At 42.4% G+C, this 24,246-nt stretch overlaps 1 protein-coding gene across 1 annotated transcript; it reads left to right on the top strand.

The window, feature by feature from the left end:
* Nucleotides 1–22,943: 22,943 nt before the first annotated feature.
* LOC135882362 (nucleophosmin-like) lies at nucleotides 22,944–23,966 on the top strand. The gene is given in 2 exon segments (XM_065409259.1): nucleotides 22,944–23,475; nucleotides 23,477–23,966. Coding segments are annotated over 2 exon segments (882 nt in total). The 5' UTR covers nucleotides 22,944–23,002; the 3' UTR covers nucleotides 23,886–23,966.
* Nucleotides 23,967–24,246: the final 280 nt, after the last annotated feature.

Here is a 24,246-nt window from a genome sequence, read left to right on the forward strand (position 1 = left end):
GTGAGCCATGGCCCCAGGTAGGTAGTAGTAATAACTAAGGCTAAGGTTTAGTCACCAGTATTTTTGGTAAACGTTATGGACAGGTCACGGGCAATAAATACAAATTCACGGCCCCTGACTTGTCCATGATGTTTACCAAAAATATCCATGACTAAATCTCTACTTCTGGGGCCCCGCTGCTCTGGGGGGGCCTGTATTCCAGGGGGCCCCCGCTCCAGTACTGGGGGTTGACTGCCCGTAGTCGCTGCTCCCTGGGTCCGCTCTCTGGATGGCCTCCGGGTGCCCCTCGGGATGTTGCTCTAGGTCCGTCCCCCCCCCCCCCCCGCCCCGAGAATGCTGCTGCTCGAACCATCCCCAGGGCGCTCCCAGGACTGCTGCTCAGACGCTCCCCAGAGCCAGCCACACCGGCCGCTGCTCAGGCGTTCCCTGGAGCCAGCTGCCCGAGGCTTCCCGAGAAGCAGCCAGTGTGGCTGGCCCAGGAACCGCACAAGCAGTGGTCCTGGGGGCACCCCCATGAAGTGCCTGACAGCGGGCCCAGGGGCAGCCCAGGGCCAGCTGCTCAGGCACCCGGGAATCAGCACCAGCTGCTGCAGAATCCATGACTTCTGTGACCTCCGTGAGAGAATATCAGTCTTAGTAATAACTAAGAGTGATAAAACTGGAGATGTTGCATTACAATACCTAGCTCTTATACAGTTTGTTTCATCGTTAGATCCCAAAGTGCTTTATAAAGGAGGACAGTATCATTATGCCTGTTTTACTGATGTGAAAACTGAGGCACAGAGGTTACCCAGCAGGTCAGAGGCAGAGCCAGGAATAGAATCCAGTTCTCCTGAGTCCTAGACCAGTGCTCTATCCACTAGACCACACAGTAGAGTGGTGCTCACAGCCTTACGCACAGTGCATACCATTGGCAGGGGCTCATCAGCATTGGACCCTCCCAGTGGCAGCAGCATGTAGGAGCAGCGCCAGCCTGCTCATTGCCCACTCAGGTTTGGCCCTATGCACTTTCTATCTTGGCGGGATGGCAGCTGGGCCAAACCTGAGCAGTGCTGTGGCCTCTGTGCACCAGGTTGCATGCCACTCACTGAAATTTAGCCCTGTGTGGGCCCCCACCTCTGGAGTGATGGAGGGACCATGGGGCCAAACCTTAGCAGGTAGTGGGGCAGCCAGCGCTGCTGTTCCTTGCTGCTGCGGTGGGGCTGGCTCTTGCACCAAGCCTACCCCTTGAGAGCCTGCCTGGTCTTGCCCTGCTTCCTGCAGCCCATGTGCCGCTCTGTTCTGCCCATAGGACTCACTCAGAGACAGCCTCAGCACCTGCTACAAGAATGTGGACTTGCGGTGAGTGCCAACAGCGGGGAGCCAGCCGGGAGAAGAGAGACAGGGAGCACTGGAATGTGCCAAGTGAAAAATTTCCAGGGGTGCCTTTGTCTCTGTATTTCCTCTCCTATACACTCCATATCCCATAACCCCTCCCCATCATGCTGCTTTCTTAAACTATGTACAAGCAGTCTCTACATTGCTGCACACTGTGCTGAGCCTCATCTCTGTATATGTGTTGAGAAAACGATATATGCTAAGCAACACGAGGGTTCTGGCTTTCTGCACTTCTTCCAGCATTGTCCAGGGGACAAGATAAGTGTTACCAAACTGAGGACTAGACTGGAAACTGATAAAGCTGCTGTCAGTTTGATTCTCTGTGGTTGTGTCAAGGGACCAAAAAAAACAGGTGGTAAATATACAATAATGTTACTTATCAAATAATCCGTTTGTCATAACTTTCCAAGGTCAACCCGCTATATCATTTCTTATCATTCAGAAGTGCCTTATTAAATTGGATTTATTTGCTATTCTTCTGTGGTTGATCAAGATAGCGGGCTAAATAGTGCAAAGCCAGTTGCAGAGGGGAGAATGTCTTGCATCAAAAGGCATTGCTGGCACATTTGCGGTGTTATAACCCTGATTCTGTAGTTCATCCCAGCAAGGAGAGAAAGACAAGAGCTCTGTAGAGTGATTAAATCATTTAATTAATCCTTGTAGAATAACCTTCGCATCTGACTGCTAGTTGTAGCTACAGCTATAAACCACAGCAGTTATTAATCATGCTTTCCAGCCACTTGGATCAGAACAAGTATGAAAGTTGTTTTCCAAAGTCTTCCATTTCCATTTGTTATAGGTCATAATTATAAGGCATTAGAAGATTTTTAAATGATGAAACACCAATTTACTGAAGTTGAGAAAGCAACTTTTTCCTGTCCTTTACCAAAATGTACATTAATGAATGATTTTATCTGGTTTTATCACCTTTCCTCATTTAATGTGATTCAATTTTATTTCTTTTAGCACAGTATGCACTTTGGGACTCATAATTAACTAATGTAGGTTACCAAAAATGGACAAAAGTTTTAATGAATGGGGAAAAAAAAACCATTAGGCTCACAGTCACCATGCTGCTGTACTAGTTGTATTGATGGTTCTTGAGCAGCACCTCCATTTTAGACTTTCATTTCTTTTCTTGCAAGTTGGACATCAGAGAGGTGGTTTGTGGGATTGATCCATTGCTTTTAGCTACTGTGTGCCAGACAACAACTAGAGAGATGGATTTGGCCTCTTACTTGCCAACACCAACAATATGTGTGTGTGTGGGGGGGGGGCACTTTAGAGATGGCATCCTCTCCACTGATGTCTTCTCCTGTAGTGACATCTAGTTGCTGCACGAAGAGTGACTCTTCCTAGCTTTTGGAGAGGGCTCTTGTTGAGGTCTGCTGCAGTTTGGAAGAGGGCAAGAGTTACATGATGGGTATCCTCAGACTCCTGTCTAATTAGATCAGACTGGGCCATTCCATGGACTTCACTAGTCAATGCAAACTGTTTTGTTTTCAGTATAAATCTAATTCCATCTCCACCTTTCTTTCTTTCCCCACCCCCATTTTTATGTTTTCCAGACTTTAGAAAGGAGAGATTCCAAATATAGTTAGACAGAGTGAGCGTATGTGTGTGGTGTGTAAATACGTATCAACACACGCACAGAATTATCGCCACGAGCTGCTTTTCCCTTATGGAGCTTCTGAGAAAAGAAAGCAATCCTCTGTGGCCTCGTGTACAGAATGATTAATAGGTCATACTACATTAATTAATTAATTTTAAAATGAAAGAAAATCAAAACCCTCTTTCTCAAAGCAACCAAAAGTCACACTTTCATTCTAGTTCTTATTATAACTGCCATCCTCCAAGCCACCTTTTTGTTAATTTACCCTGCCCCGTTTCCCAGGCAGTCTGGACTTGGGACCTACATGGTTGTGGGAGTTACTATTGAGTTCAAAGTAGCTGCTCTGTTGACCCACATAGTCCCTCTGCTACCTATATCTAAAATTCAATGATTCTCAAACTTTTTTTTTTGGTGGACCATTTGAAAATTGCTGAGGGTCTCGGCGGACCACTTAATGATGTTTCTAAATGTTGTTTGTACAGTTAGCTAACTATTGTAAAGCGCTTTGGATAAAAATGCTATATTAAAAAAAACCCTTAATAACTAATGTTTTTTTGTTCTACAAATAAAAGCACACAACTCATATTTTAATATCAGTAGTCTTACCTTTCTAATGCGACGGATGTGCCCTCTCTCCCCCACTACGGCAGCCCCCGAGCTGGAGCTGGGAAGAAGGGGGGTCTCTCCCTCTCTCCCCCGCCGCGGCATCCCCTGAGCTGGGGCTGGGAAGGAGAGGGTCTCTCCCTCTCTCCCCCACTGCGGCAGCCCCCGAGCTGGGGCTGGGAAGGAGGGGGGTATCTGCCCCACCACAGAGCTGAGGCTGGGAAGGAGAGCCATCTGTCCCCAGCAGCTACAGCCCTGGAGCTGGGGAAAGTCAGCTCTTTGGCTGCCGCAGCCCTGCCCATCCCAAATTCACCTCACCCCCTCTTCTCACCCCACTATCCCCCTGTTCCCCCTACTCCCTATTCACCCCAAGGCCACCACCTCACCTTACATATGCGTCTTCTCCTGTTTGCTAACTGTGTGCACTTTTTGGGGAATCTGTTTTATTTTTCAACATCATTTGATGCAGGATAAAAAGAATAGATAGGCCTGTAGTTTATATCTTTGTGAGAGCATGTCTACACTTGAAAAATATAGTTGGTCAGAACTCAGAAGATTATACTTCAGTGAGCCTGAAAACTTGTCTGGCATACTGATCTTAAAGCATCATAAAACCTTTCTTAAAACCATTACAGATGGGTATACAGCTGCAGATAAGTGTGAAACAATGATGCAGGCTATTTAAGAAGAGGCAAACAGATGGGCAAAACAGAGGTAGGTTAAAAATCTATTCTTAAAATCCTTTTTTTTTTTTTTTTTTTTTTTTGAGGAGTTGAGGTGAGTTGCTCATACCATCCCCTTTTTCAGATTAATAAAGATGGTTATGGGTAACATGGTTCAGGAAAAATAAAACTTTGCTCTAACTTTCACCTGTCTCCAAAACTTTATTCAGGTATGGATCAGCTCACATCAGAGTATAATAAGGCATGGAATTGTCTAAGGCAGTGAGGCATATACCCTATGGTTAGTATCCTTTAAAGCTAGAAAGGAGTACTGGATAGAGGAGGGGTTGCAATGATCAGATTGGGACAGTCATGAAAGAAGAGAGAGCCAGAGGAACCGTTGAAAGATTGTAGGCAGGATTTGTTTATTAAAGGGTTTTGTGGGAAGGGAGCCCAGGGTTGTTGGGGTCGAAACTAGGGAGCTGTTAGAACATTTTTGAATAAAGGAAGAGACGAAGTGTGTGAAATGTTCAGATAACACACCACACTCTTTCCTGACATCACAAAATCCTGTTTCTCAGGGTGTTTTACAGCACTTCAACCATTCAGGGTTATACAGCCAAGTAATGATTGATGTAAATGCTGTGAAGAAGTGAAGACATGGTAGAACAGATGCAAAGCCTACATGGCAGAAAATGTGGAGGTTATGCTCTCTAAATAAATACATTCTGTGGCAATTGTAGCTTGGATGTCATATTTGGCTTTCATGACTGCTGATCAGTTCACAGCAAAGTAGTATGCGGTCGGCAAACTTTGTCTTCTATTTCCCAAATTGAAATTAGCAAAATATATATTCTAAAATGCAGTTTGTCCTTCACAGATCAAAGCCTCAGCTCACAAGTTGTATAGTGTTAGCTTCAGCAAGGAAAGTTCAGTGACCTGTGGTGCTAATTTGTAGGCAGAAAGTTTGTAAAATGTCAGTACAGCACGCTCTAGATCAAGCTGCATTGACCTCCTGCCTCATGGTGGTATGTTCTGATGCCACTTGTCATTATTTATTTGCCTACTGTGACAAGAATTATTACCCTGATAAACAAAAATACAAAAAATGTGTTCTCATTAAGTTATGTCCACTATGAAGCCTATTTTATTTTGTGTGTGCATGCGTGGTTTTTCCCCAAGGGAAAAAAATAACTCCTCTCAAATGTTCATTGACCTAAGGCCTGATGTGTAAATAGGGGAGGGAAAGTTCCGCACCACTGAAAAAAATCTGTGTAATTATTATTATTCCAGTGAACTTCATTATTCCTCATTGTGGCAAGTGGCCAAGTTTCGTTCTGTGCCACCATTTTGTCTTCTGATTAATTGCTTTTAGTCTTAGTAAAGTAAATATTATTAATTCCTCCTGATACCCTAACTACGTTTACTGCACAATGGAGCAGCTGGTATAGAAAGTTTATCACCATAGCTACCTTTTGTATAGTATCTGTTCACTGCTGTTTTATTCTGGAACCAAGCTTTAAGGGGCCTCTGAATTGCACAATATTTCTTGGCAGTTTTCGGTGCTCTTTGTGGGACAATGCCTCCTTTCACCTAAAGGACATATTTAACAGGGTTGTCAGGGCTGCTTTCTCTTCTTCTCCTTTTGGAACTATGTAGAGATGGAGCGTTTTCAGGTTCAGAGCACCCAATTAAAATCTTGTTTTTCAAGACACATGCCTGAGATGACACTGGGGTTGCTCAGTGTCTTCTCCTCTAATGTAAAATACAAGAAACCGTGGATCAAAAGGTAGATGCTGGTACAGGTAGATGAGATGTTTGGATCGAAATGACTCCTCCCCCCAGGACATGGCAATAGAGGACTGAGGCACATTGAGAATTAAAGTTACTCTTTATTAGAGTTAGACAAAATGTTTTTGAAATTTAAAGGGACAGTGGAACAATTTTCATTATATTTCACCCCACTGTTTTGACCAAATATAGAGCTGGCAAAAAAGAAATTAAAAATAGAAATTTGTATTTTCAAAATTGGAAAAAATAGGGGGAGAAAATTAAAATTGTGGTTCTCCCTCCCCTCCTCTTCTTTTCTGAACAGCTCTACTCCATACCTTGCAGGACTGTCCCATACTGAAAAAAAAAATATATAGCATATATATATAAAAAATAAAAAGGCAATATAGCACCCAAAGGCTACACTTTTATTGAAAGGAGGGATATTTCTAATTGTTTGAAGATACTCCAATCTGTGTTTCCTGGAAGCTATATATGTTTGAATCCTCATTCATCAATTGCATGACTTGGTTTTTCCAAGCTATTTATAATAATGAATAAATAATGACCAGTCTCTGATTTGCTGCAATGAGCAGTGAGTAAAATTGCTATATATGTTTACACCATCATCACAGCGGTAAGGATGGACAAGTGGGTTGTCTTCCTAGGCTGGAAGATCTTCAGTGTGATTTTTTGCAAGGATGATTTATACCTACCAATCCAAAAAGACATATGGATGTGCGCTTCTGATGATGGTTATCTGACATGGTACTGATAGGAGCTGTCAAAGAAACATCTGCCTTAGGGTTCCCAACATTGCAAGCACTACTGCACAACAGTGGGAAACTTTCATAAAAAATTCCACAACTCTTGGATGGACCGGAGGGGATAGTGGATTTATAAATTCCAAGGTGACTGACAACCTCTTTTTTCTTTAATACGTTCTTAGAAAGATTTTCAGATTATTCTTAAATGCAAACAGTTAAGATTTATTTAATCTTGGATTTTCATAACATGGAAAACGGTGAGAGCTATTTCCAGCTGTTTTCAGTTTTAGGGTATGTTTGCTTTGCAGTCGGAGGTGTGATTGCAGCACATGTGGACATACTTGTGTCATATTTAATCTAACTAGCACACTAAAAACAGCAGTGAAGACATGGCAACACATTCTGGGGAACCTGCATTTGTGTCTGTATTGGTAGTACATGCTGAAGCCCATGCTGCTGTGTCTTTACTGCTATTGTTATCACACTAGCTAAATTAAAGCTAGTGGAGATATGCCTATCTGTGCTCTAAGCAAATCTTCACCTTCAGTGTAGACATACCGGTAGAGTAAGGAATTGCAGACACCCAGTAGACTATTTCAGCACTTGAATTCAACTTTCTTTTTGATCTTAGTTTATTCGTAATTAAATGGGGGTTTTCAAGACCATGTGTAAATACATATTTGTGTTTAAAAATATCACTGCTCCCTCAGTACCAAGGTATTGTGTCGGAAGCCACTGTCCTATGTCAAAATGCTGTTGAAATCAATGGTTCCTCTTTTTAATTTTATATTTTAATTAGACATTGACATCTGGTATATGTGAATGTGTATTTGCACACCTGCACGTTATCTGATATGAAGAGACCTAAGATATCTGGAGAATACAACCACAGATGGAATTGGGTCATTTAATTTAATGTATTAATTGTGTTGAATGTATAGTTGTTATACAATTTGTACGCCATGTAGATTCCAGGTACTTCAAGCTGTTCATTCTATAAATCACACTTTACCCCTTCTGTTGATTTTCATAATTGACTGAATAGTGAGAGGATAAACTTGGCAATGTTATTAGAGAGTCCTTGAAGGGGGGAAAAAGTTGCATTTGGAACCCAATTTAATTTATAATAACAATTAGGATTTACAGAGGACTTATATAGTTATCTGCTCTGTTAAGCAAATGTACTGTGCAGTACTTAAGTCTCGTACATGTACATGTACGAGGAGTCTTTTTTTCAGCAGACTGAAAAGGGGGAAGTTAGTTGGGTTTACATCAGCATTATAATAACCTTGTTTGCTCTGCAGTTTAAATAGTATTCTACGCTTCCTGTCTGTGAATTTAGTGTTAGCTCCAACTCAAAGGTGGTTAAATTTCAGTGGTAGATGAAGTGATTGTGGTAAAACTTGTAAAATGCTCTGGAATCTTTGGGGATGAAATTGAGGATGATACCATCAAACTCTTTAGGTCCCAAAGTGTGCTTCCCGGGAAGTTTAACTTCTGTGCCAGGGAAGATAATGGAGCAAGTAATTAAGGAAATCATCTGCAAACACTTGGAAGGTGGTAAGGTGATAGGGAACAGCCAGCATGGATTTGTAAAGAACAAATCATGTCAAACCAATCTGATAGCTTTCTTCGATAGGATAACGAGTCTTGTGGATAAGGGAGAAGCTGTGGATGTGGTATACCTAGACTTTAGTAAGGTATACCACACTATATGATATTCTCGCATGATATTCTTATCGATAAACTAGGCAAATACAATTTAGATGGGGCTACTATAAGGTGGGTGCATAACTGGCTGGATAACCGTACTCAGAGAGTTGTTACTAATGGTTCCCAATCCTGCTGGAAAGGCATAACGAGTGGGGTTCCGCAGGGGTCTGTTTTGGGACCGGCTCTGTTCAATATCTTCATTAACGACTTAGATATTGGCATAGAAAGTACGCTTATTAAGTTTGCGGATGATACCAAACTGGGAGGGATTGCAACTGCTTTGGAGGACAGGGTCATAATTCAAAATGATCTGGACAAATTGGAGAAATGGTCTGAGTTAAACAGGATGAAGTTTAACAAAGACAAATGCAAAGTGCTCCACTTAGGAAGAAAAAATCAGTTGCACACATACAGAATGGGAAGAGACTGTCTAGGAAGGAGTACGGCAGAAAGGGATCTAGGGGTTATAGTGGACCACAAGCTAAATATGAGTCAACAGTGTGATGCTGTTGCAAAAAAAGCAAACATGATTCTGGGATGTATTAACAGGTGTGTTGTGAGCAAGACACGAGAAGTCATTCTTCTGCTCTACTCTGCTCTGGTTAGGCCTCAGCTGGAGTATTGTGTCCAGTTCTGGGCACTGCATTTCAAGAAAGATGTGGAGAAATTGGAAAGGGTCCAGAGAAGAGCAACAAGAATGATTAAAGGTCTTGAGAACATGACCTATGAAGGAAGGCTGAAAGAATTGGGTTTGTTTAGTTTGGAAAAGAGAAGACTGAGAGGGGACATGATAGCAGTTTTCAGGTATCTAAAAGGGTGTCATAAGGAGGAGGGAGAAAACTTGTTCACCTTAGCCTCTGATGATAGAACAAGAAGCAATGGGCTTAAACTGCAGCAAGGGAAGTCTAGGTTGGACATTAGGAAAAAGTTCCTAACTGTCAGGGTGGTTAAACACTGGAATAAATTGCCTAGGGAGGTTGTGGAATCTCCATCTCTGGAGATATTTAAGAGTAGGTTAGATAAATGTCTATCAGGGATGGTCTAGACAGTATTTGGTCCTGCCATGCGGGCAGGGAACTGGACTCGATGACCTCTCGAGGTCCCTTCCAGTCCTAGAATCTATGAATCTATGAATAAGTCTTTCCACTGTTAGCCTTGTAAACCATGGTCTGTAATGCTGTTAAAATCCCAACTTCTAGGATAACTATCTCACCATCACTATATGCTTCCCTCAATTCTCAGCAAAACTCCCACTCATCTTTGGGAGTTAATGGCATGGATCAAAGCCTGCATTTGGTCTTCAGGGCCCAATTCTGTCTTCAGTTACATGGGGACAATTTCCATTGAAGCTTATAGGAATTGCACATGAGGTAGAGTTGAGCCAATACTTTGCTGCTCGTTGGGTTTCACTATTCTCTTTTCTTTCAGAAAATGAATTGGTTGCATTTTGGATTTGCCAACCTTGAAACTATTTTGTGGGACTATAATTGTTAAAATACAATTAATTTGAAATGGAAAGGAAGGAATAAAATAATAAGACACACAGAAGATTTTCCCTTTAGCATGGGTTTGCATTGTTCACTCAAGCTTATTGTTAACAATTATTTATATTGCACCAAATGCTGGTGAACTGGAGGAGTTGGATGTGAACTTCTTGTTAACAGAGCCAGCCTTTGCACCTTCTATAGAAGAATCTAGGCTCTTACTAAAAAAACATGCCGTACCTCTGTTTGATAAAATTGAAAGGAATATGCTGCTGGTCTCCACAACATGACGCTGTGGAGACCTGAAGTTCTCTGCCCCACATGTGCACACACACCTGCTTGTCTTTTATTTAAATGAGTCAGTTAAAGGGTAAGTGTATTCCAAAGAGTCACCTAGCTATCCCTTTGGTTAGCCATGTGTATAGACAGAGGAGTAATATTCATGGATAGACGGTAGCTATGTTTGGGGAGAAGGTGGCAAAAATGTGTTTTCAGTCTACCCAATATGCTAAGTCTTGCTCTGCTTGTTAAAATGTTCAGCTTCCTGAGACCACTAGCTATTGCTGCATCACTTATTGCAAGGGGAGTTCCCTTCTTTAATCTCCCACCATGAAGAATGCACCACATAGTCCTGGAATCCTCAGCACCAGCTACTAAATCAGTGCATGAAGAAGAGACCAGCCCAAGCTGAGCCCAGGGCCGACGAGGGGTGGGGGAAGCCGGTACAAATTACTGGGGCCCGGCGGTCTGGAAGGGGGCCCGGCTTCCCCCTCCCCCCCTCCCCCGTCAGCCCTGTTTAGCTGGTCCACCCTTGCTGGGGGGCCCGAAAAAAAATTTTCACCAGGGCCCGAACCCGCTCTCGGCGGCCCTGGTGAGGCTATTGTGTGTGGAAATTCTATTGCTTCTACAAAACTCTCTCCGCACTGGTACCTGTATGGGCAATGAAAAGTTTGAAGCACTGGCCCTGGGAGGGAACCTGGAGCGGTGTTCCTTCAGTATCTTAATTAGATCTTGACAATTGGTAGGGACAGGCATTTGATATAAAGAGACACAGGGTGCCTGGTTAGTACAACAGTAGGTGGAACTTGGAGTCACTTAATTTCCCTATCTATGGAGAGCAGTTGGAAGGGGAGGGGGTTGGTGGAGAGGGACCCCTGCACTAGCTAGAAAAAAATCTTACCTCAAAAACCAAAGGGGACTTATTCCTCAAATGACATCCCCGGAGCCCACCACCAGAGAGGACCCACCCCATCTAACCAACTACCCCCAACCACAGATCACATAATCTCTCTCCTGCTGCTGCTGAAATACACAACTGTCCGGTAGGAGGGGCCACCTAGAGGAAACTCACTAAAGTATTATGGATGGACAAGCACCGTGTATCAAAAGGTAATGGGGTCTGGGATAGGCACTGAAGGATTGATGGATGTAGGAGTGGGGAGAGTGTGGAATTGATTTTTGGGAGAGAGGCGAAGTAGAGGGAGATATGACTGATGGGTTTATTTTGCCTCAGGAATGTCACATATATCACTGAACGGGAATTGTTCTGGGGAAGCCTCTTGTTAAAATGTTGGCAGTGCATCTGTATCTAAAATGCCTAGTAATGACCCTGTCTCAAAGACCTTACTGTGATAGTTATGCATCTATTTCAAAGAATTTTTTTGTTCTACTTTGCATTTGGTTAAAAGCAATATGCCACTTCAGGATGTATGACGCTGTAATGGGAACATGCTTTAAACCCAGTGTCTAACAGTTCACTCAGCTACACTATCATTGCAGGATGTCCTATTTTTTTTTTAAGTAAATGGCATGTGTTTATACTAAATCATTAGTACACAGCTAATAGGTGGGAGCTACTTCAGCAAGGCGTTGTCAGGTACCAAGGTTGCAGGGCAGGGGTAACATAGCCTCCCACCAGTCTGGATTGTGCCCTGGTATGTCACACCCTCCCTTTGTGTTAGTTTTAGAACTTTAAAAAGGGGTCCCCCACTCTCCACAAGCCATGTCACCATTCTCCAGTTTCTTGCTTTCTGTCATTCATTGAGCTAGTTGAGCATCTTTTACTATGTCAAGACATCCTCTGGATCTGTCTGTCTAAAAAGATCCTCAAGAGATTTATGCAAGAGCTCAGAGTGAAATGTATTTGAAACTATCGGTGTAAACTTTTTGCTTTTTTTAATTTCTCTTCTGTTCTTAAATTCCTGTAAAACAAAGGCTGTAAGACAAAGTCTGTCTTGCACATCTGGTTAATGGTCACATAACACACATTAGGTTAGGTTGATTAAATAATTAGTTAACCAAGGGGAAAAGTCAGTACTGAAGGCTAGATACAAAGTACTGTGCTACTGAACAAAGGAACAGCTCTGCTATCTCAGCCCTGTGCAATCTCTGGCTAACCGTCTATTGTAATAAGTGGACATTAATTAATGATAAACTGCAGTGAAATCAAGGAGCACAGATACTCAATGGCCATATTTCAATCAATGCAGAAAGAATTCCGAATTATTTGCTACCTACGGTATAGAACAACAAACCTCTGGCACACTAAATCTCAAACACCCTTAAGAAGGTGTAATATCATATGTACTGTAAATGTGGGTACAGTTGGGTTTTTTTCCCCCTGTGCATCATGCAGGGCATCATACATGCCCCTGTGAATCATTCAGGGCACTTCTTGGGTCATACAAGCAGCCATGTGACAGTATCTTTAGTGTGGATTCACTGCATGTCCATCTAATTACACTTTTCCTCATTTATAAGTACAAAAATACAAATAATTAGTCACTTCTGCACATAGTGGAAGTCTGTTATGACTCATTAATGATTTTAAAGGTACTTAGTAATAGATACTGAGGTGTTTTTAGGAAGGTACATTTGAGGGGTCTAAAGGAAATTAAATTCTATTTGATCAAATAGTAACTGTGTTTTTTGTTTTTGTTTTTTTCATATGGCAGCTTCTTCTCACATTGGATCTTTATTTTGGAATTCTGCTCTCACTAAATGGGTAGACCGCTCATTGATCGTAGTAATGGGAAATCTGTGCATGCAGACTGAGCACAAAGTAATGAATCCTGCATAGATCTGAGAGGAGAACTTTGCCCTTCATTAGCAGAACTGAAATGCTATTTTTAGATAGTCACATGAAATAATATTAAGACATGTTAATGTATTGCCTCTCCAGGGATCTGAGCTGGTAACTTAACTTCATTGATATAAGCAAGGATTAAACTAGTTTAAATGCTTTTAAATTAGACACTGCAATCTGAGGTGTGATTGCAGTGCGGGTATCCATATCTGCTCTTGTATGGCTAAAAATAGCAGTCAGGATGTGGCAGTACTGGCTTCAGTGTGGACTAAGAACATGAGTTTGTACCTAGGGCCCCAGCATGCTTATACAGCCCATGTTGAAGCCTGTGCCACTGCATCTATATTGCTACTTTTAGCCATGCTATCTCTGGTAAAGCTAACGTGGGTATGTCTACTGCAATCACACCTCAGATTGCAGTGTAGATGTACCCTTTGGGGCTTGCACTAGTTTAACTAAATAATATTTTTAAACTGATGTCTACACTAGTAAATTATACTGATTTAACAAGGCCTTCTGACACACAAAGCAGACAGATGTAAACAATTATTAAGCCCGGTTCAGAATCTGCTTTGAATTACACCCCATGTATCTTCAATAGCGAGATGTAAATCCCAAAAGAATTGGCCTGCTAATACACCAGAAATATTGTAAGAAGTAATTAATGATCATTGTAATCCTGAAACAATGCTCAGCTTGATGGTGTGTAGCTGAGGTGGGTGTTCATGTGTTTGGGGGATCTGGAGAGAAGTGGTAGATTAAAAAGGAAAAGAGAAATCAATTACCAAGCCAATAACAGTACAGAACAGTACCTGATTAGATTTTTATCTGTTACTCTAGAGATTTTAATAACATTTTAAATGAAGGATAGCTATTTTTATTATTATTATTATTTTATTATTTGTATTGTTGTTCTGCCTAGTGGTGCCAATTGTGCTAAGTGCTGTACATACCCAGAGTAAGAGACAGTTCTGCCTCTAAGCTACTTATCTAGAGAGAAAGTGTGTCACAGAGAGGTGGAGTGACTTGCCCACAGTCATGCAGCTGATCAGTGGTAGAACTGGGAATAGAGCTCAGGTCTGCTGATTCCCAGCCCAGTGTCTTATCCACAGGACTATAATGGCATTTAGACTTTAGGTCACAGGCCTCAAAACAAAAACCATCACAAACCCTACCAAATACAAAATTTAGAAGGAAATGAACATTTCTCCAGGGATACCCAGGAGTAAGGAAGATCACTTTGGGGGGCAAAAAAAGAAAAAAGTGACTGTACTATTGTACAACTTTGAGGATGGACAGTAGAAAACAATTTGCCTTCCTTAAAAAAAGTCCCCCTTAAATAAAACATACACTGTTTCTCCTTTACATCAAACTTAGATCATTTGAGGGAATGGGGTGGGGGTGGGGGAGGAGGTGGGATGGGGGGAGATGGAACGGAAGTCTATAGTTAAAACTAATTATAACATTCATGGCTAATCAAAGAACAAGTGAGTAAATTTCTTGTTAGCATTTCACATCGTTTCTTTCAAATAGCCTTTGTTTTTGAAGCTCCCTGATTTCCAACAATCAATTCTGCTTGGAAACTTTATTACTATGTGTGTGGTATTTGATTTCCAATGCTAAAGCTTTTTATATTTTTTAAAGTATCTTCTCACTGTTTGTGCTTTGTGTGTCATTGTTCCTCCCTCAAGGGAAAGACTGCACTTCCCAGTCTAAGCACAGAGCTGTGCCTGATGTCAATTTCATCATCCCTAGCACCTTTGCTGACCTCTGGTTTCCTTCAACTCCTTTAAGGCTGCACTTATCTCACCCCCCACGAGTAATGGTGGTTGTAAAGGGTCATCATTGATTTATAATTGATTGGCCAGCTGGATATCTGGTGGGGAATTTAAGAAGAGTTTTAATCTATCCTGTACACTAAAGTGAGAATGTGCTAAGCACCTGGCTACCAATAATGGAAAGATCATTTATATAATTGGCCAGCCTATCCTACTTCACGTAGCTGTAAATTTGAATTTGACATGGAATGTAAGGACGGTCCTTAGAGAAATAGGAACTTAGCTTGCCCAACTCAACAAGAGCAATTTTAAGCGCCTGATCATATCTACTGTAGTGCTATGCAGAAAAGATGCTTGGGGGTATATGGAACAGCAGGTTAACAGCTTAGCCTTTTCACCCCTGAAGGCCTGAGTTAAAAATCTTGGTTTGGGGGATGGCTAAAAAATGGTTTGGTGGTTTTACCTTATCTGTCTTCATGCACCTCTCCAAGCTACCACACCATGCCAGTCTCTCTTCACATGAGCACTCTGACTGGTGTTCCTCAGCTGTTAGGACTGAAGTTGTTGGGAAAATTGGGGGTGGGGGGTGGATTTTTGCACAGTTTCTGCGTGACTGAAGGCAGTGCTTTTATAGTACTTTCTGTTTGTTTAATGTCTGCATTACTTGTTCTTCCATTTAATTGGATTAAGACTTCAGGAACTAAATCATTTGTATTAAAAATAATACATCCTCCACCCTTTTTAAATCAATTTTGCTTACTTTAGGTGGTTACTGGATAACACAGTCATTGGTTAAAGAGAGATGTCATTTTAAATAAAAAGGCAAGCCAGGACTCTGAACAAGACTGAGCCTATATGATACGATGTCAATAACTGAAGGTTGTAGTGTCATCACTGCTAACACTATAAGTATTATCCTGCGCTGTGCAAACTGCCCTAGGCCTGGGTGATTTATATAGTTAAACAAGATCAATTACATATATCAGTCAAAATGATAGGCATGGATTAGATCGAAATAAGTGGAAGGTTCAGTAATCTCATTCTCATTCCTCTAAAACGATTTACAGATTTTTAACAAGGGAACTAAGAGTCTTAAAAGGCTGTAATGCAATTTCTCCACTAATGACAGGTAACATCAGCACTGAACAGAAACAGACTGATAAAGAACCAGTTCCAAGCTTTAATGTTTTAGCACACTATGTAACTGGTATATAAAATGTAGGGATTCTGAATGTAAATACAGTTGGATGAGGACTTCTAGATTGCTAGTCCTGTTGAAGGTCATGTTGTATCTTATTCAAAGGGTAAGTTTCCCTGCATTTGCAGTTTGACTGAAGATCTTGCTGTCATGACTTAACTTTAACTTGTCCATTCTTAACATAGTAGATTTTTCAGATGTGTCCGTCCACTCAGGTTTTTTGAGCATCATTTTTAATTGGAACAACCCCCATTCTTAATGTTAAAGCTGCAAGGAGTGTCAACTTTCATTATTTTATTTATTTGTCCTCCATTTTTGTGAAACGTGAAAATTTCTGAAAGAAATTTGGAAGTAACTGCCATGAAAGAAACAAATGACAAGATTTACCTGCCTGATATAAACTAGGGCACAGGGCTCCAGATGGCGGAAAGCCATCTCTTGCCAAAGTCCACAAAGCAACTGCAATTTCCCCTTTATGACAAGGGAGGGAACCATGATGGGATTTTCACCTGAAAGCTGGGTGACACTGGCCTGGGAGAGCATGTAGCCGTGGCAGGCTGGGAAATTAAAATGCTGCTTCTGCTAGTGGTTGTGCTGGCTTGTTCTTGTTTGCCTCTTGTTCTTGTAATTTTAGTACATGACGTGTTCATTGTTTAGGTAGTACCTAAATGTCACCTAGACCAGGGCTGTTAAGTTGCTGAGGAAACTGCACCTCTGACCCCTTCATGGCCTCCTTGAGAACACCTCACTCAGGTGTTGGGCCTCTAGCCATCACCTCTTTGGGTGGAAACGTGTACATCTCTCTCTAGGCCAGGCATTCAAGCCGCAATTTCCTCATGAAACTCACTGTGATCACCTCAGTAAGTCTGAGTTTAGTTCAGCACCTGCTGTCCAGTTCTTTCCAAGGGGTTGTGACAGGATTAGCCAGTGATCATCCAGCCTTCATAAAGCAAAAGTATGATGGACAAAATGCCTCTTGAAAACAATAAGCAACTTGCATGGATGCCTGTCGTACCAGGTGCCACCCATCTTCCTCCTGAAGACCTTGGTAGGTTTCAAAGTCCTTCAAATCCTTTCTGCTGGGTCCGTCCCTCCTGTCATAGCCTCACAGCTGTTCTTGGATTGGGTGAGAATGACCCCTCTTCTATATCAGGCTGGTTACTTCATACAATTCTCTGTTTTCTGGGTTGCTTTAACTCAGTCAAACCAGTATGCAATTTCCCCCAGCGGGTGGTAAAAAAATATTTAAAAAAATATATGGAGATATACCTATCTCATAGAACTGAAAGGGACCCTGAAAGGTCATCGAGTCCAGCCCCCTGCCTTCACTAGCAGGACCAAGTACTGATTTTGCCCCAGATCCCCAAGTGGCCCCCTCAAGGATTGAACTTCTGGAGACTTGTTTATCTGTTTCATAGAAAGGTAAGGCTGGAAGGGACCTCGACAGGTCATCTTGTCCAGCCCCCTCAACTGAGTCAGAACCAAGTAAACCCAGACCATCCCAGACAGGTGTTTGTTTAACCTGTTCTTAAAAACCACAAATTCTCTTGGTAACGTGTTCCAGTGGTTAACTATCCTTATAGTTAGAAAAACTGTCCTTAATATATGACTGAAATCTCCCTTGCTGCAGATTAAGCTGATGGGTTACGCTGAACCATTCTTTTCCAGGATCATAAGCATGGACTTATGTTTACAAACTTCTGGTTTCTTCGTGTATTAGAACAGCTTTTGGTGCATTTCCTGAGCATCTATTGATGAGGCATTTTTTTGACCTGCCTTCGTATTTTTACGTTTTATTTATTTATTTATCCCCACCCCTCCCCCAAGCATTTGTTATTTGAAAGGCAAAAAAATTAAATTACAAAATGATAACATTTGACAAAAAAGGCTGATTCTTTCTACCAAACAATGTAATTTTATACGTTTTCTGTTTTTGACAGTTAAATGTTACATTAAAGATTTTGCAACTTCCGTGGGTCATGTCAATGAGCATTGTCAGGCACTTCAAAAGATCCCTGTCAAATTATCATCCATTTAAGAAAAATACTAACTTTGCTTTTACATTTCTGAAGACATCCAATACAAATGTCCACTTCAATAAATCTCCTGAGGGGGGAGAGTCTATATTGGGGATGATGGTTATCATCTGCTTTTGTGAGAATAATTCACAACAATGATAGACAAGAAGTAGAGTAATGGTTGGTGTTACTTTGATTAAGGATCTCTTATAGCTGCCGTTCAACGTCATTCTATAGGGGTTCCCATATTAGCTCTTTTGAATTGCATAAGCTGAATTTTGGTGTAAATGGCTCACTTTAAATTATTTTTTACCTCAAATCATCAATATCCTTAAAGTTGTTTTCATTTATGGGCAGCCCTAAAAAACAGTATCGATAATTTTAGTTGATGCTTTGAAAAAAGTACCGTCCAACAAATGAGTGTTTTGACGTCTATTGCTCTCTCCGATGCTTTCCTTACCTAGAAAAATCTATTTTGGAATCATAACCAAAGATTCTACTAGAGGAGTGATGCACAACTTTAGGGACCAAACTGATTATTTCAAAAAGATCAAAGGCTACAATCAGTTCTTCACGTGATTGTCAAACTGGATTCCACTTCTGATTCACATGCACCCCATGCACATGAGATTGGATTATTTTGGTCAGCAGTGTCTGTTGAGATGCATGCCTGCACCCTGGATGGATGGATGGATACACATACAACGGCTTAAAGATCAAAGTAGGCCCAATTGTCCCTCAGTTCCTTCTTGGAAGCAAGGCAGAAACCCTGCACTGTCCATTTTCTCGAGGTACTGTGCACTTTTTTCCTTAGCCTTGTATATAATATTTAGATAGTACCGTTTCTTTTTCTGTAGCATTGGCATTTTTCAAAAACCAAAAGATTTTCTGTTCAAGATAGGGACTTCCCTTGTACTGGGATTTAGCCTTTATGGCAATGGCTGAGTCCAGCAAAGCAGTTAAGACTTCCTGTACCCAGTCATCAGAAAGGGGTATAGGGAACTCTGTTCCCACACTGAGTACAAACCTAGGTCACCCTACCCACGGCCTGATAAAATGAGGGAAAAATCTCAAGCTGCTTAGCCAAAATGCAGTTCGCAGCCCAAATCTGGTCCCTTGGATACCTTGACACAGTCCCATTACAGAATACACGGTACCACTTGAGACAACAGTTGCAATTCACCCAGTATCAACCTCTCAGTACAGATATCAACTCAGGGCTTCCTGGCTCCAATCTTTGGGCATACCAAGGGAGATTCAAACAGTTAAAGACCTCCCATTTTACGGCTATTGCCTGTAACGTGTACTGATAAAGCCTTACATTCTCTGAAAGATTCAAGAACCACTCTCCGCTCATTGGGAGTCTACTCACTGACTAGTACCTAGGAGAATGCTAGGTCCCAAAATTTTACTAGACAGAGCCCTCTACTTATTACTGTAACCCAGAGGTCATCAGAGCTGACTAAGAAGAAAATGTTCCAGTGCAAGAGGCCCTTTGCCTCTTCCTCTATTGCACACTTTGCATCTACCTTGCAGCAGCAAGTCTGGCAACATCATCAAAAGCCAGTCAAAACCACTGGAGGATTTATATCCCTCTTCCTCTTCCTCTTCCCACCCCCCTTTTGGCAACTGCCTTTTTCATTTTCAAGAGACTTGGAATCTGATTACCTCAGATCAGGGGGTTTCGATATTACATATATATTCCTTTCAATTTTAGTCACTTCCTTCCCCCACCCACCCACTGCTCCTCAGAGACACCTCTCATGAGTTCTGTTTAATGCAGGAAGTGTATTCCCTCTTGAATCTTGGAGCAGTGGATTCAGTGACCCTGGAATTCAGAGGGAACGGGGGGGAGGCGGGGGGGGGGGCTGGTTATTTCCATAACTTTCTAAACCTGAGGATAAAAGGGGATGATGCCCAGTTCTAGATTTGAGATTTCCCCATGGATTCAGCCACCATTTCAAATTCAGAATGGTAACTCTGACCTTCATAATCCCTTCTATAGATCCCCAAGACTGGTTCATGGCATTCAACTTGCAAGATGCATACTTTGATATCAATCTTGGCACACAGGAGATATCGTCCACAGTTTCCACACTGTGAGGACCTGTTATCGATTGGAAATTTCTAACTTGTGATATTCTTCCTGGTCCTCTTCTCTCTGGTGGTCACAGCCTGCTCATCCTCATCTGCCGCCAGCTGTGTAGAATGTGACCTTGTCCTCTTGCTTCCAGTGGTTACAAAGAGCTGAGCCTCCTCTTTGATTTCTTCCTTCATTTCTGATTCCTTAGTGGCCAGTTCCTTTCTTCCTTGCAGCTGGAATAGCGATGCTACCCAAATCTGGTTGTCCAGGAACTCATCAGCTTCTCTGAGGCTTTAGCATCTGTACCTGCCCTTCCAGTCCAAGAAACTTTTCTTCCAACACAGCCACCCACTTGCACTTTATACACAGTAAGTCCCTTCTGACTTCAGACAGGAAAGAAAACATTGCAGGTCATAATCACTGTTCCATCTCTGGCCGTCCTGTTGAGTGTAGAACTGTACCTAGAAGAAAAGAAGCCCCTCTCACTCCATCTCCAAACTCCCTCTGAAACTCTCCTGTTTGCTGCCCTGTTCGTGGCTCATAAGCTCCCTAAGCCTCCCTTCTAAGCTCAGGTGGTTCAAAATAAATAGAAACCACCCACCAACTCTAGTGGGGATTACCCTGAGGAGACAAGAGTCCCTAGCAGGCTTAGAGTCAAGGTAGGTGGGATCTATGCTTATATCTCTCACAGGTCCTGGTGAGAAGGACATGCTGGGAGTGGGGAAGGGGTTTGGTTGGTAAGCATGGTGTGCCAGCCATCCTCAGCTGGTCTGTAGTTCATTAAGGACACACACTCAGCTGTCACAAGTTAGAGCTATCCTCCAGTTGTTCTAAACTGCTCTGGGGCTGAGGCAGGAAATTGGGGGGCTGAGCTGGCGCTAAGCTTTCCCTACCTCCCCCCCACCCTGCTCCTGACATGTGTGGAAGGTGAGTCATCCTTTGCTAGGTGCTCCCTTGGGCTAAGGCAGAGTCACTTGAGCAGCTACTCTACTGTCCCTGGATTTCCTATAGCCTGGCAAGGAAGCAGGCAGTGGAGCACCTATAGTTACACTCCTTCTCCTGCAAAGTAATGGGCAGTCATTGAGGGTGTTACTGAGCTACTGCTGCAGGAAAGGATTGGCAGCTCCTCAGAGTATTCATGGCTCCTGTCAGCTCTTCATAGGGCTGCTGGCAAAGTGGTGCAAGGCAGCTGGGGCAGCAGTGCTTGCTACCTCTTCCCCCTGGTTAAAGGGCTCTTTCAAACTCTTCAGTTTTAAATGTCTCAGGGTGTGGCTCCACAAGCACATGTTCTATACATAATCAAATCCAGATTCTTTAACATAATTGATTTTGGAGCTGCAGTTTAGAGTAATAGGAGCCATAAACTGGACAATCTTGCAGTTTTCCTTCCTTAAAATATGTGTCCTATGTTTTCTAGATCATTTGACTAATTGTTTCAGCCCTAGTTGGTGGTATATATACTATCCCTCCCTGTGATGGAGAAATGATCCTTCTGTCAGGTGCTCCCTCCTAGTAGCTGGCCTAGCAGTTGAAGCAGAGGTCAAAGCCAGAGGTAGGGTCGGGACTGAGCTGAGGGCAGCGCTGGAACTGAAATCTGAGAACAGGCCAGGATCAGAACTGAGATCAGTGTCCATAGCCATGCCAGAATTAATACCGTAGCCAGAGTCTAGATATAGGCCAAAGATAAAAGCCGAGTAGTCGGAGTCTGAGGGTCAGGAGGCAGAAGCAGGGCTGGAGTGAGGTCAGAGTAGGGTAAGGACAAGACTAGAACAGGGCTCGGGCAGGAATAGAATCAAGAGCAGTCTGGGAGTCTGGAGGATCTGTTACACTTCAAGGCAGTAAGGTAGTTCCTGGCCAGGTAATGCTGTTGCACAGTCTGATCTGCTGTTTTTGTGGGGTTGGGGAAATACCTGAGTCTGGGGGGATCATCAGACCCAGGCTCTGCTAGGGGACAGGCTGCTGTTGCATGCTTTGAAGGCTGAGTTACCGCAGGCTCTGTCAGAAGGGTAAGTCAGTGCAGCTGAGATGCTGCATGTCTGAGTGAAGACTCACTGCAGCTCTCTTGGAGGGATGGCTGAGCGAGCAGCACTGGTTTGGCTCTGGGTTTGCCTCACATCCTCCCTCATGCTAATAGGCAAAAAATGCTGCTGAGCCTTTGCTGAAGATTTGAAACGGTAGTTCAACAAAGACTAAGCTAAAAGAGAGGCATCCCTTCCCCCTTCTGCGCTATCTAGTTTGTGCTCCCAAGATTCTTAGATTTCCTCTTATAAAGCCTCAGACTACTGAACCCCCAATAGACGCAGGTCACGGTACCAATGACCGAACACTTTGCCAAATTATTTTGCAAATTAATTTGCTAATTACATTTCTGAAACTGGTCACTTTTCATGGTTAATTTAACCAGTGGAAAACTTTACTTTAAACATTGTGCTGCTACAGAATACATATATCTTTTGAATATAGTTACTTGGAGCATAGCAGAAACCAGGACTTTGAAGAAAATAGATATTTTTTATAATTTATAATGAGAGTGAACAGGCTGTACTCTTCACAGTTGCCTGGGTAACAAGGATCAGCAGCTTACCTGGTTCATTCTGTTACGAGTGGAAGAACATGTACTAATTTCCCTGTCTGGGTCCAGTCCAGTTGTAAGGCATCTTATGGGGGAGGTAAGAGCCAAAAGCAGATTAAAATCTGTCTGCTGCATGGGCACGGGGACAAGAGGGATCAAGAAACTGAGAGCTTACATGAGGAGATACTATGTATACATGCAATTCAAAGGGCTTTGCCCACCATTGCGATTCCGTCCGGAGAGCGCAGCTGCTGGCCCCCCGAGGAGCAGGCCCGAGACCATGGAGGACAGCATGGACATGGAGAGCATGGGCCCCCTGCGCCCTCAGACCTTCCTCTTCGGTTGTGAACTAAAGGCAGATAAGGAGTATCACTTCAAGGTGCATGATGAGGAAAATGAACACCAGTTGTCACTGAGAACAGTCAGTTTAAGCGCTGGTGCCAAAGATGAATTACACGTTATAGAAGCAGAGGCATTGGACTATGAAGGGAACCCTATTAAAGTCACACTGGCATCTTTGAAAATGTCAGTACAGCCTACGGTTTCTTTAGGTGGCTTCGAGATTACACCTCCAGTCGTTTTGAGGTTGAAATGTGGTTCAGGGCCCGTTCATGTCAGTGGCCAGCATCTTGTAGCATTAGAGGAAGAACCAGAGTCTGACGATGAAGATGAAGTGAAGATATTAAACACTTCAGCAAAGAGACCAGCAAGCGGAATAGCAGCTAAAACTCCACAGAAAAAAAGCAAAATTGTTAGAAGATGATGATGATGAGGATGAAGATGATGAGGATGAGGATGAAGATGATGATGATTTAGATGAAGAGGAAGAAGAGAAGATTCCAATGAAGAAACCTGCCCGGGATTTGTCAGCAAAAAATACTCCGAAATCAAAGCAGAATGGAAAAGATTCTAAGCCGTCCACACCAGCGTCTAAATCAAAAACTCCGGCATCTAATAAAAAGGAAAATAAACCACAAAGTCCAAAATCACCAAAAGTACCCCTTTCACTAGAGGAGATTAAAGCAAAGATGCAGGCAACCATAGAAAAGGGTTCTGCCCTTCCTAAAGTGGAAGCCAAATTTGTCAACTATGTTAAGAATTGTTTCCGGACACAGGACCAGAAGGTTATTCAAGCTCTCTGGCAGTGGAGACAGACTCTGTAAGAAAGAAAACAGTTTAAACCGTTCATTAAAATGTGCAGTCTTATTTCTGTAACCATTAATATTTGGCTGTCCTTTTTATATATGCTGGAAGAACTTTCCCTACTGTGTCTGATAAATGTCATCCAGAATACTTTGCCAAGAATGTGTTGTCCAAAATGCCTGTTTAGTTTTTAAAGACAGAACTCCACCCTGTGCTTCATTTTAAATATGTATGGAATGTTTTGATAAGGCATAGCAGAGGTGGTGGTCAGACAAATGGAAATGGTGGGGAGACTAAATGTACATGTGAAAATAAAATTTAGTATTTTGATAAAGTAAAAAAAAATTTTGTTACTTAAAATTGCAAATTCCGTCATAAGGT

Source organism: Emys orbicularis, chromosome 8, assembly GCF_028017835.1.
Source record: "Emys orbicularis isolate rEmyOrb1 chromosome 8, rEmyOrb1.hap1, whole genome shotgun sequence".
Classification (NCBI taxonomy): Eukaryota; Metazoa; Chordata; order Testudines; family Emydidae; genus Emys; species Emys orbicularis.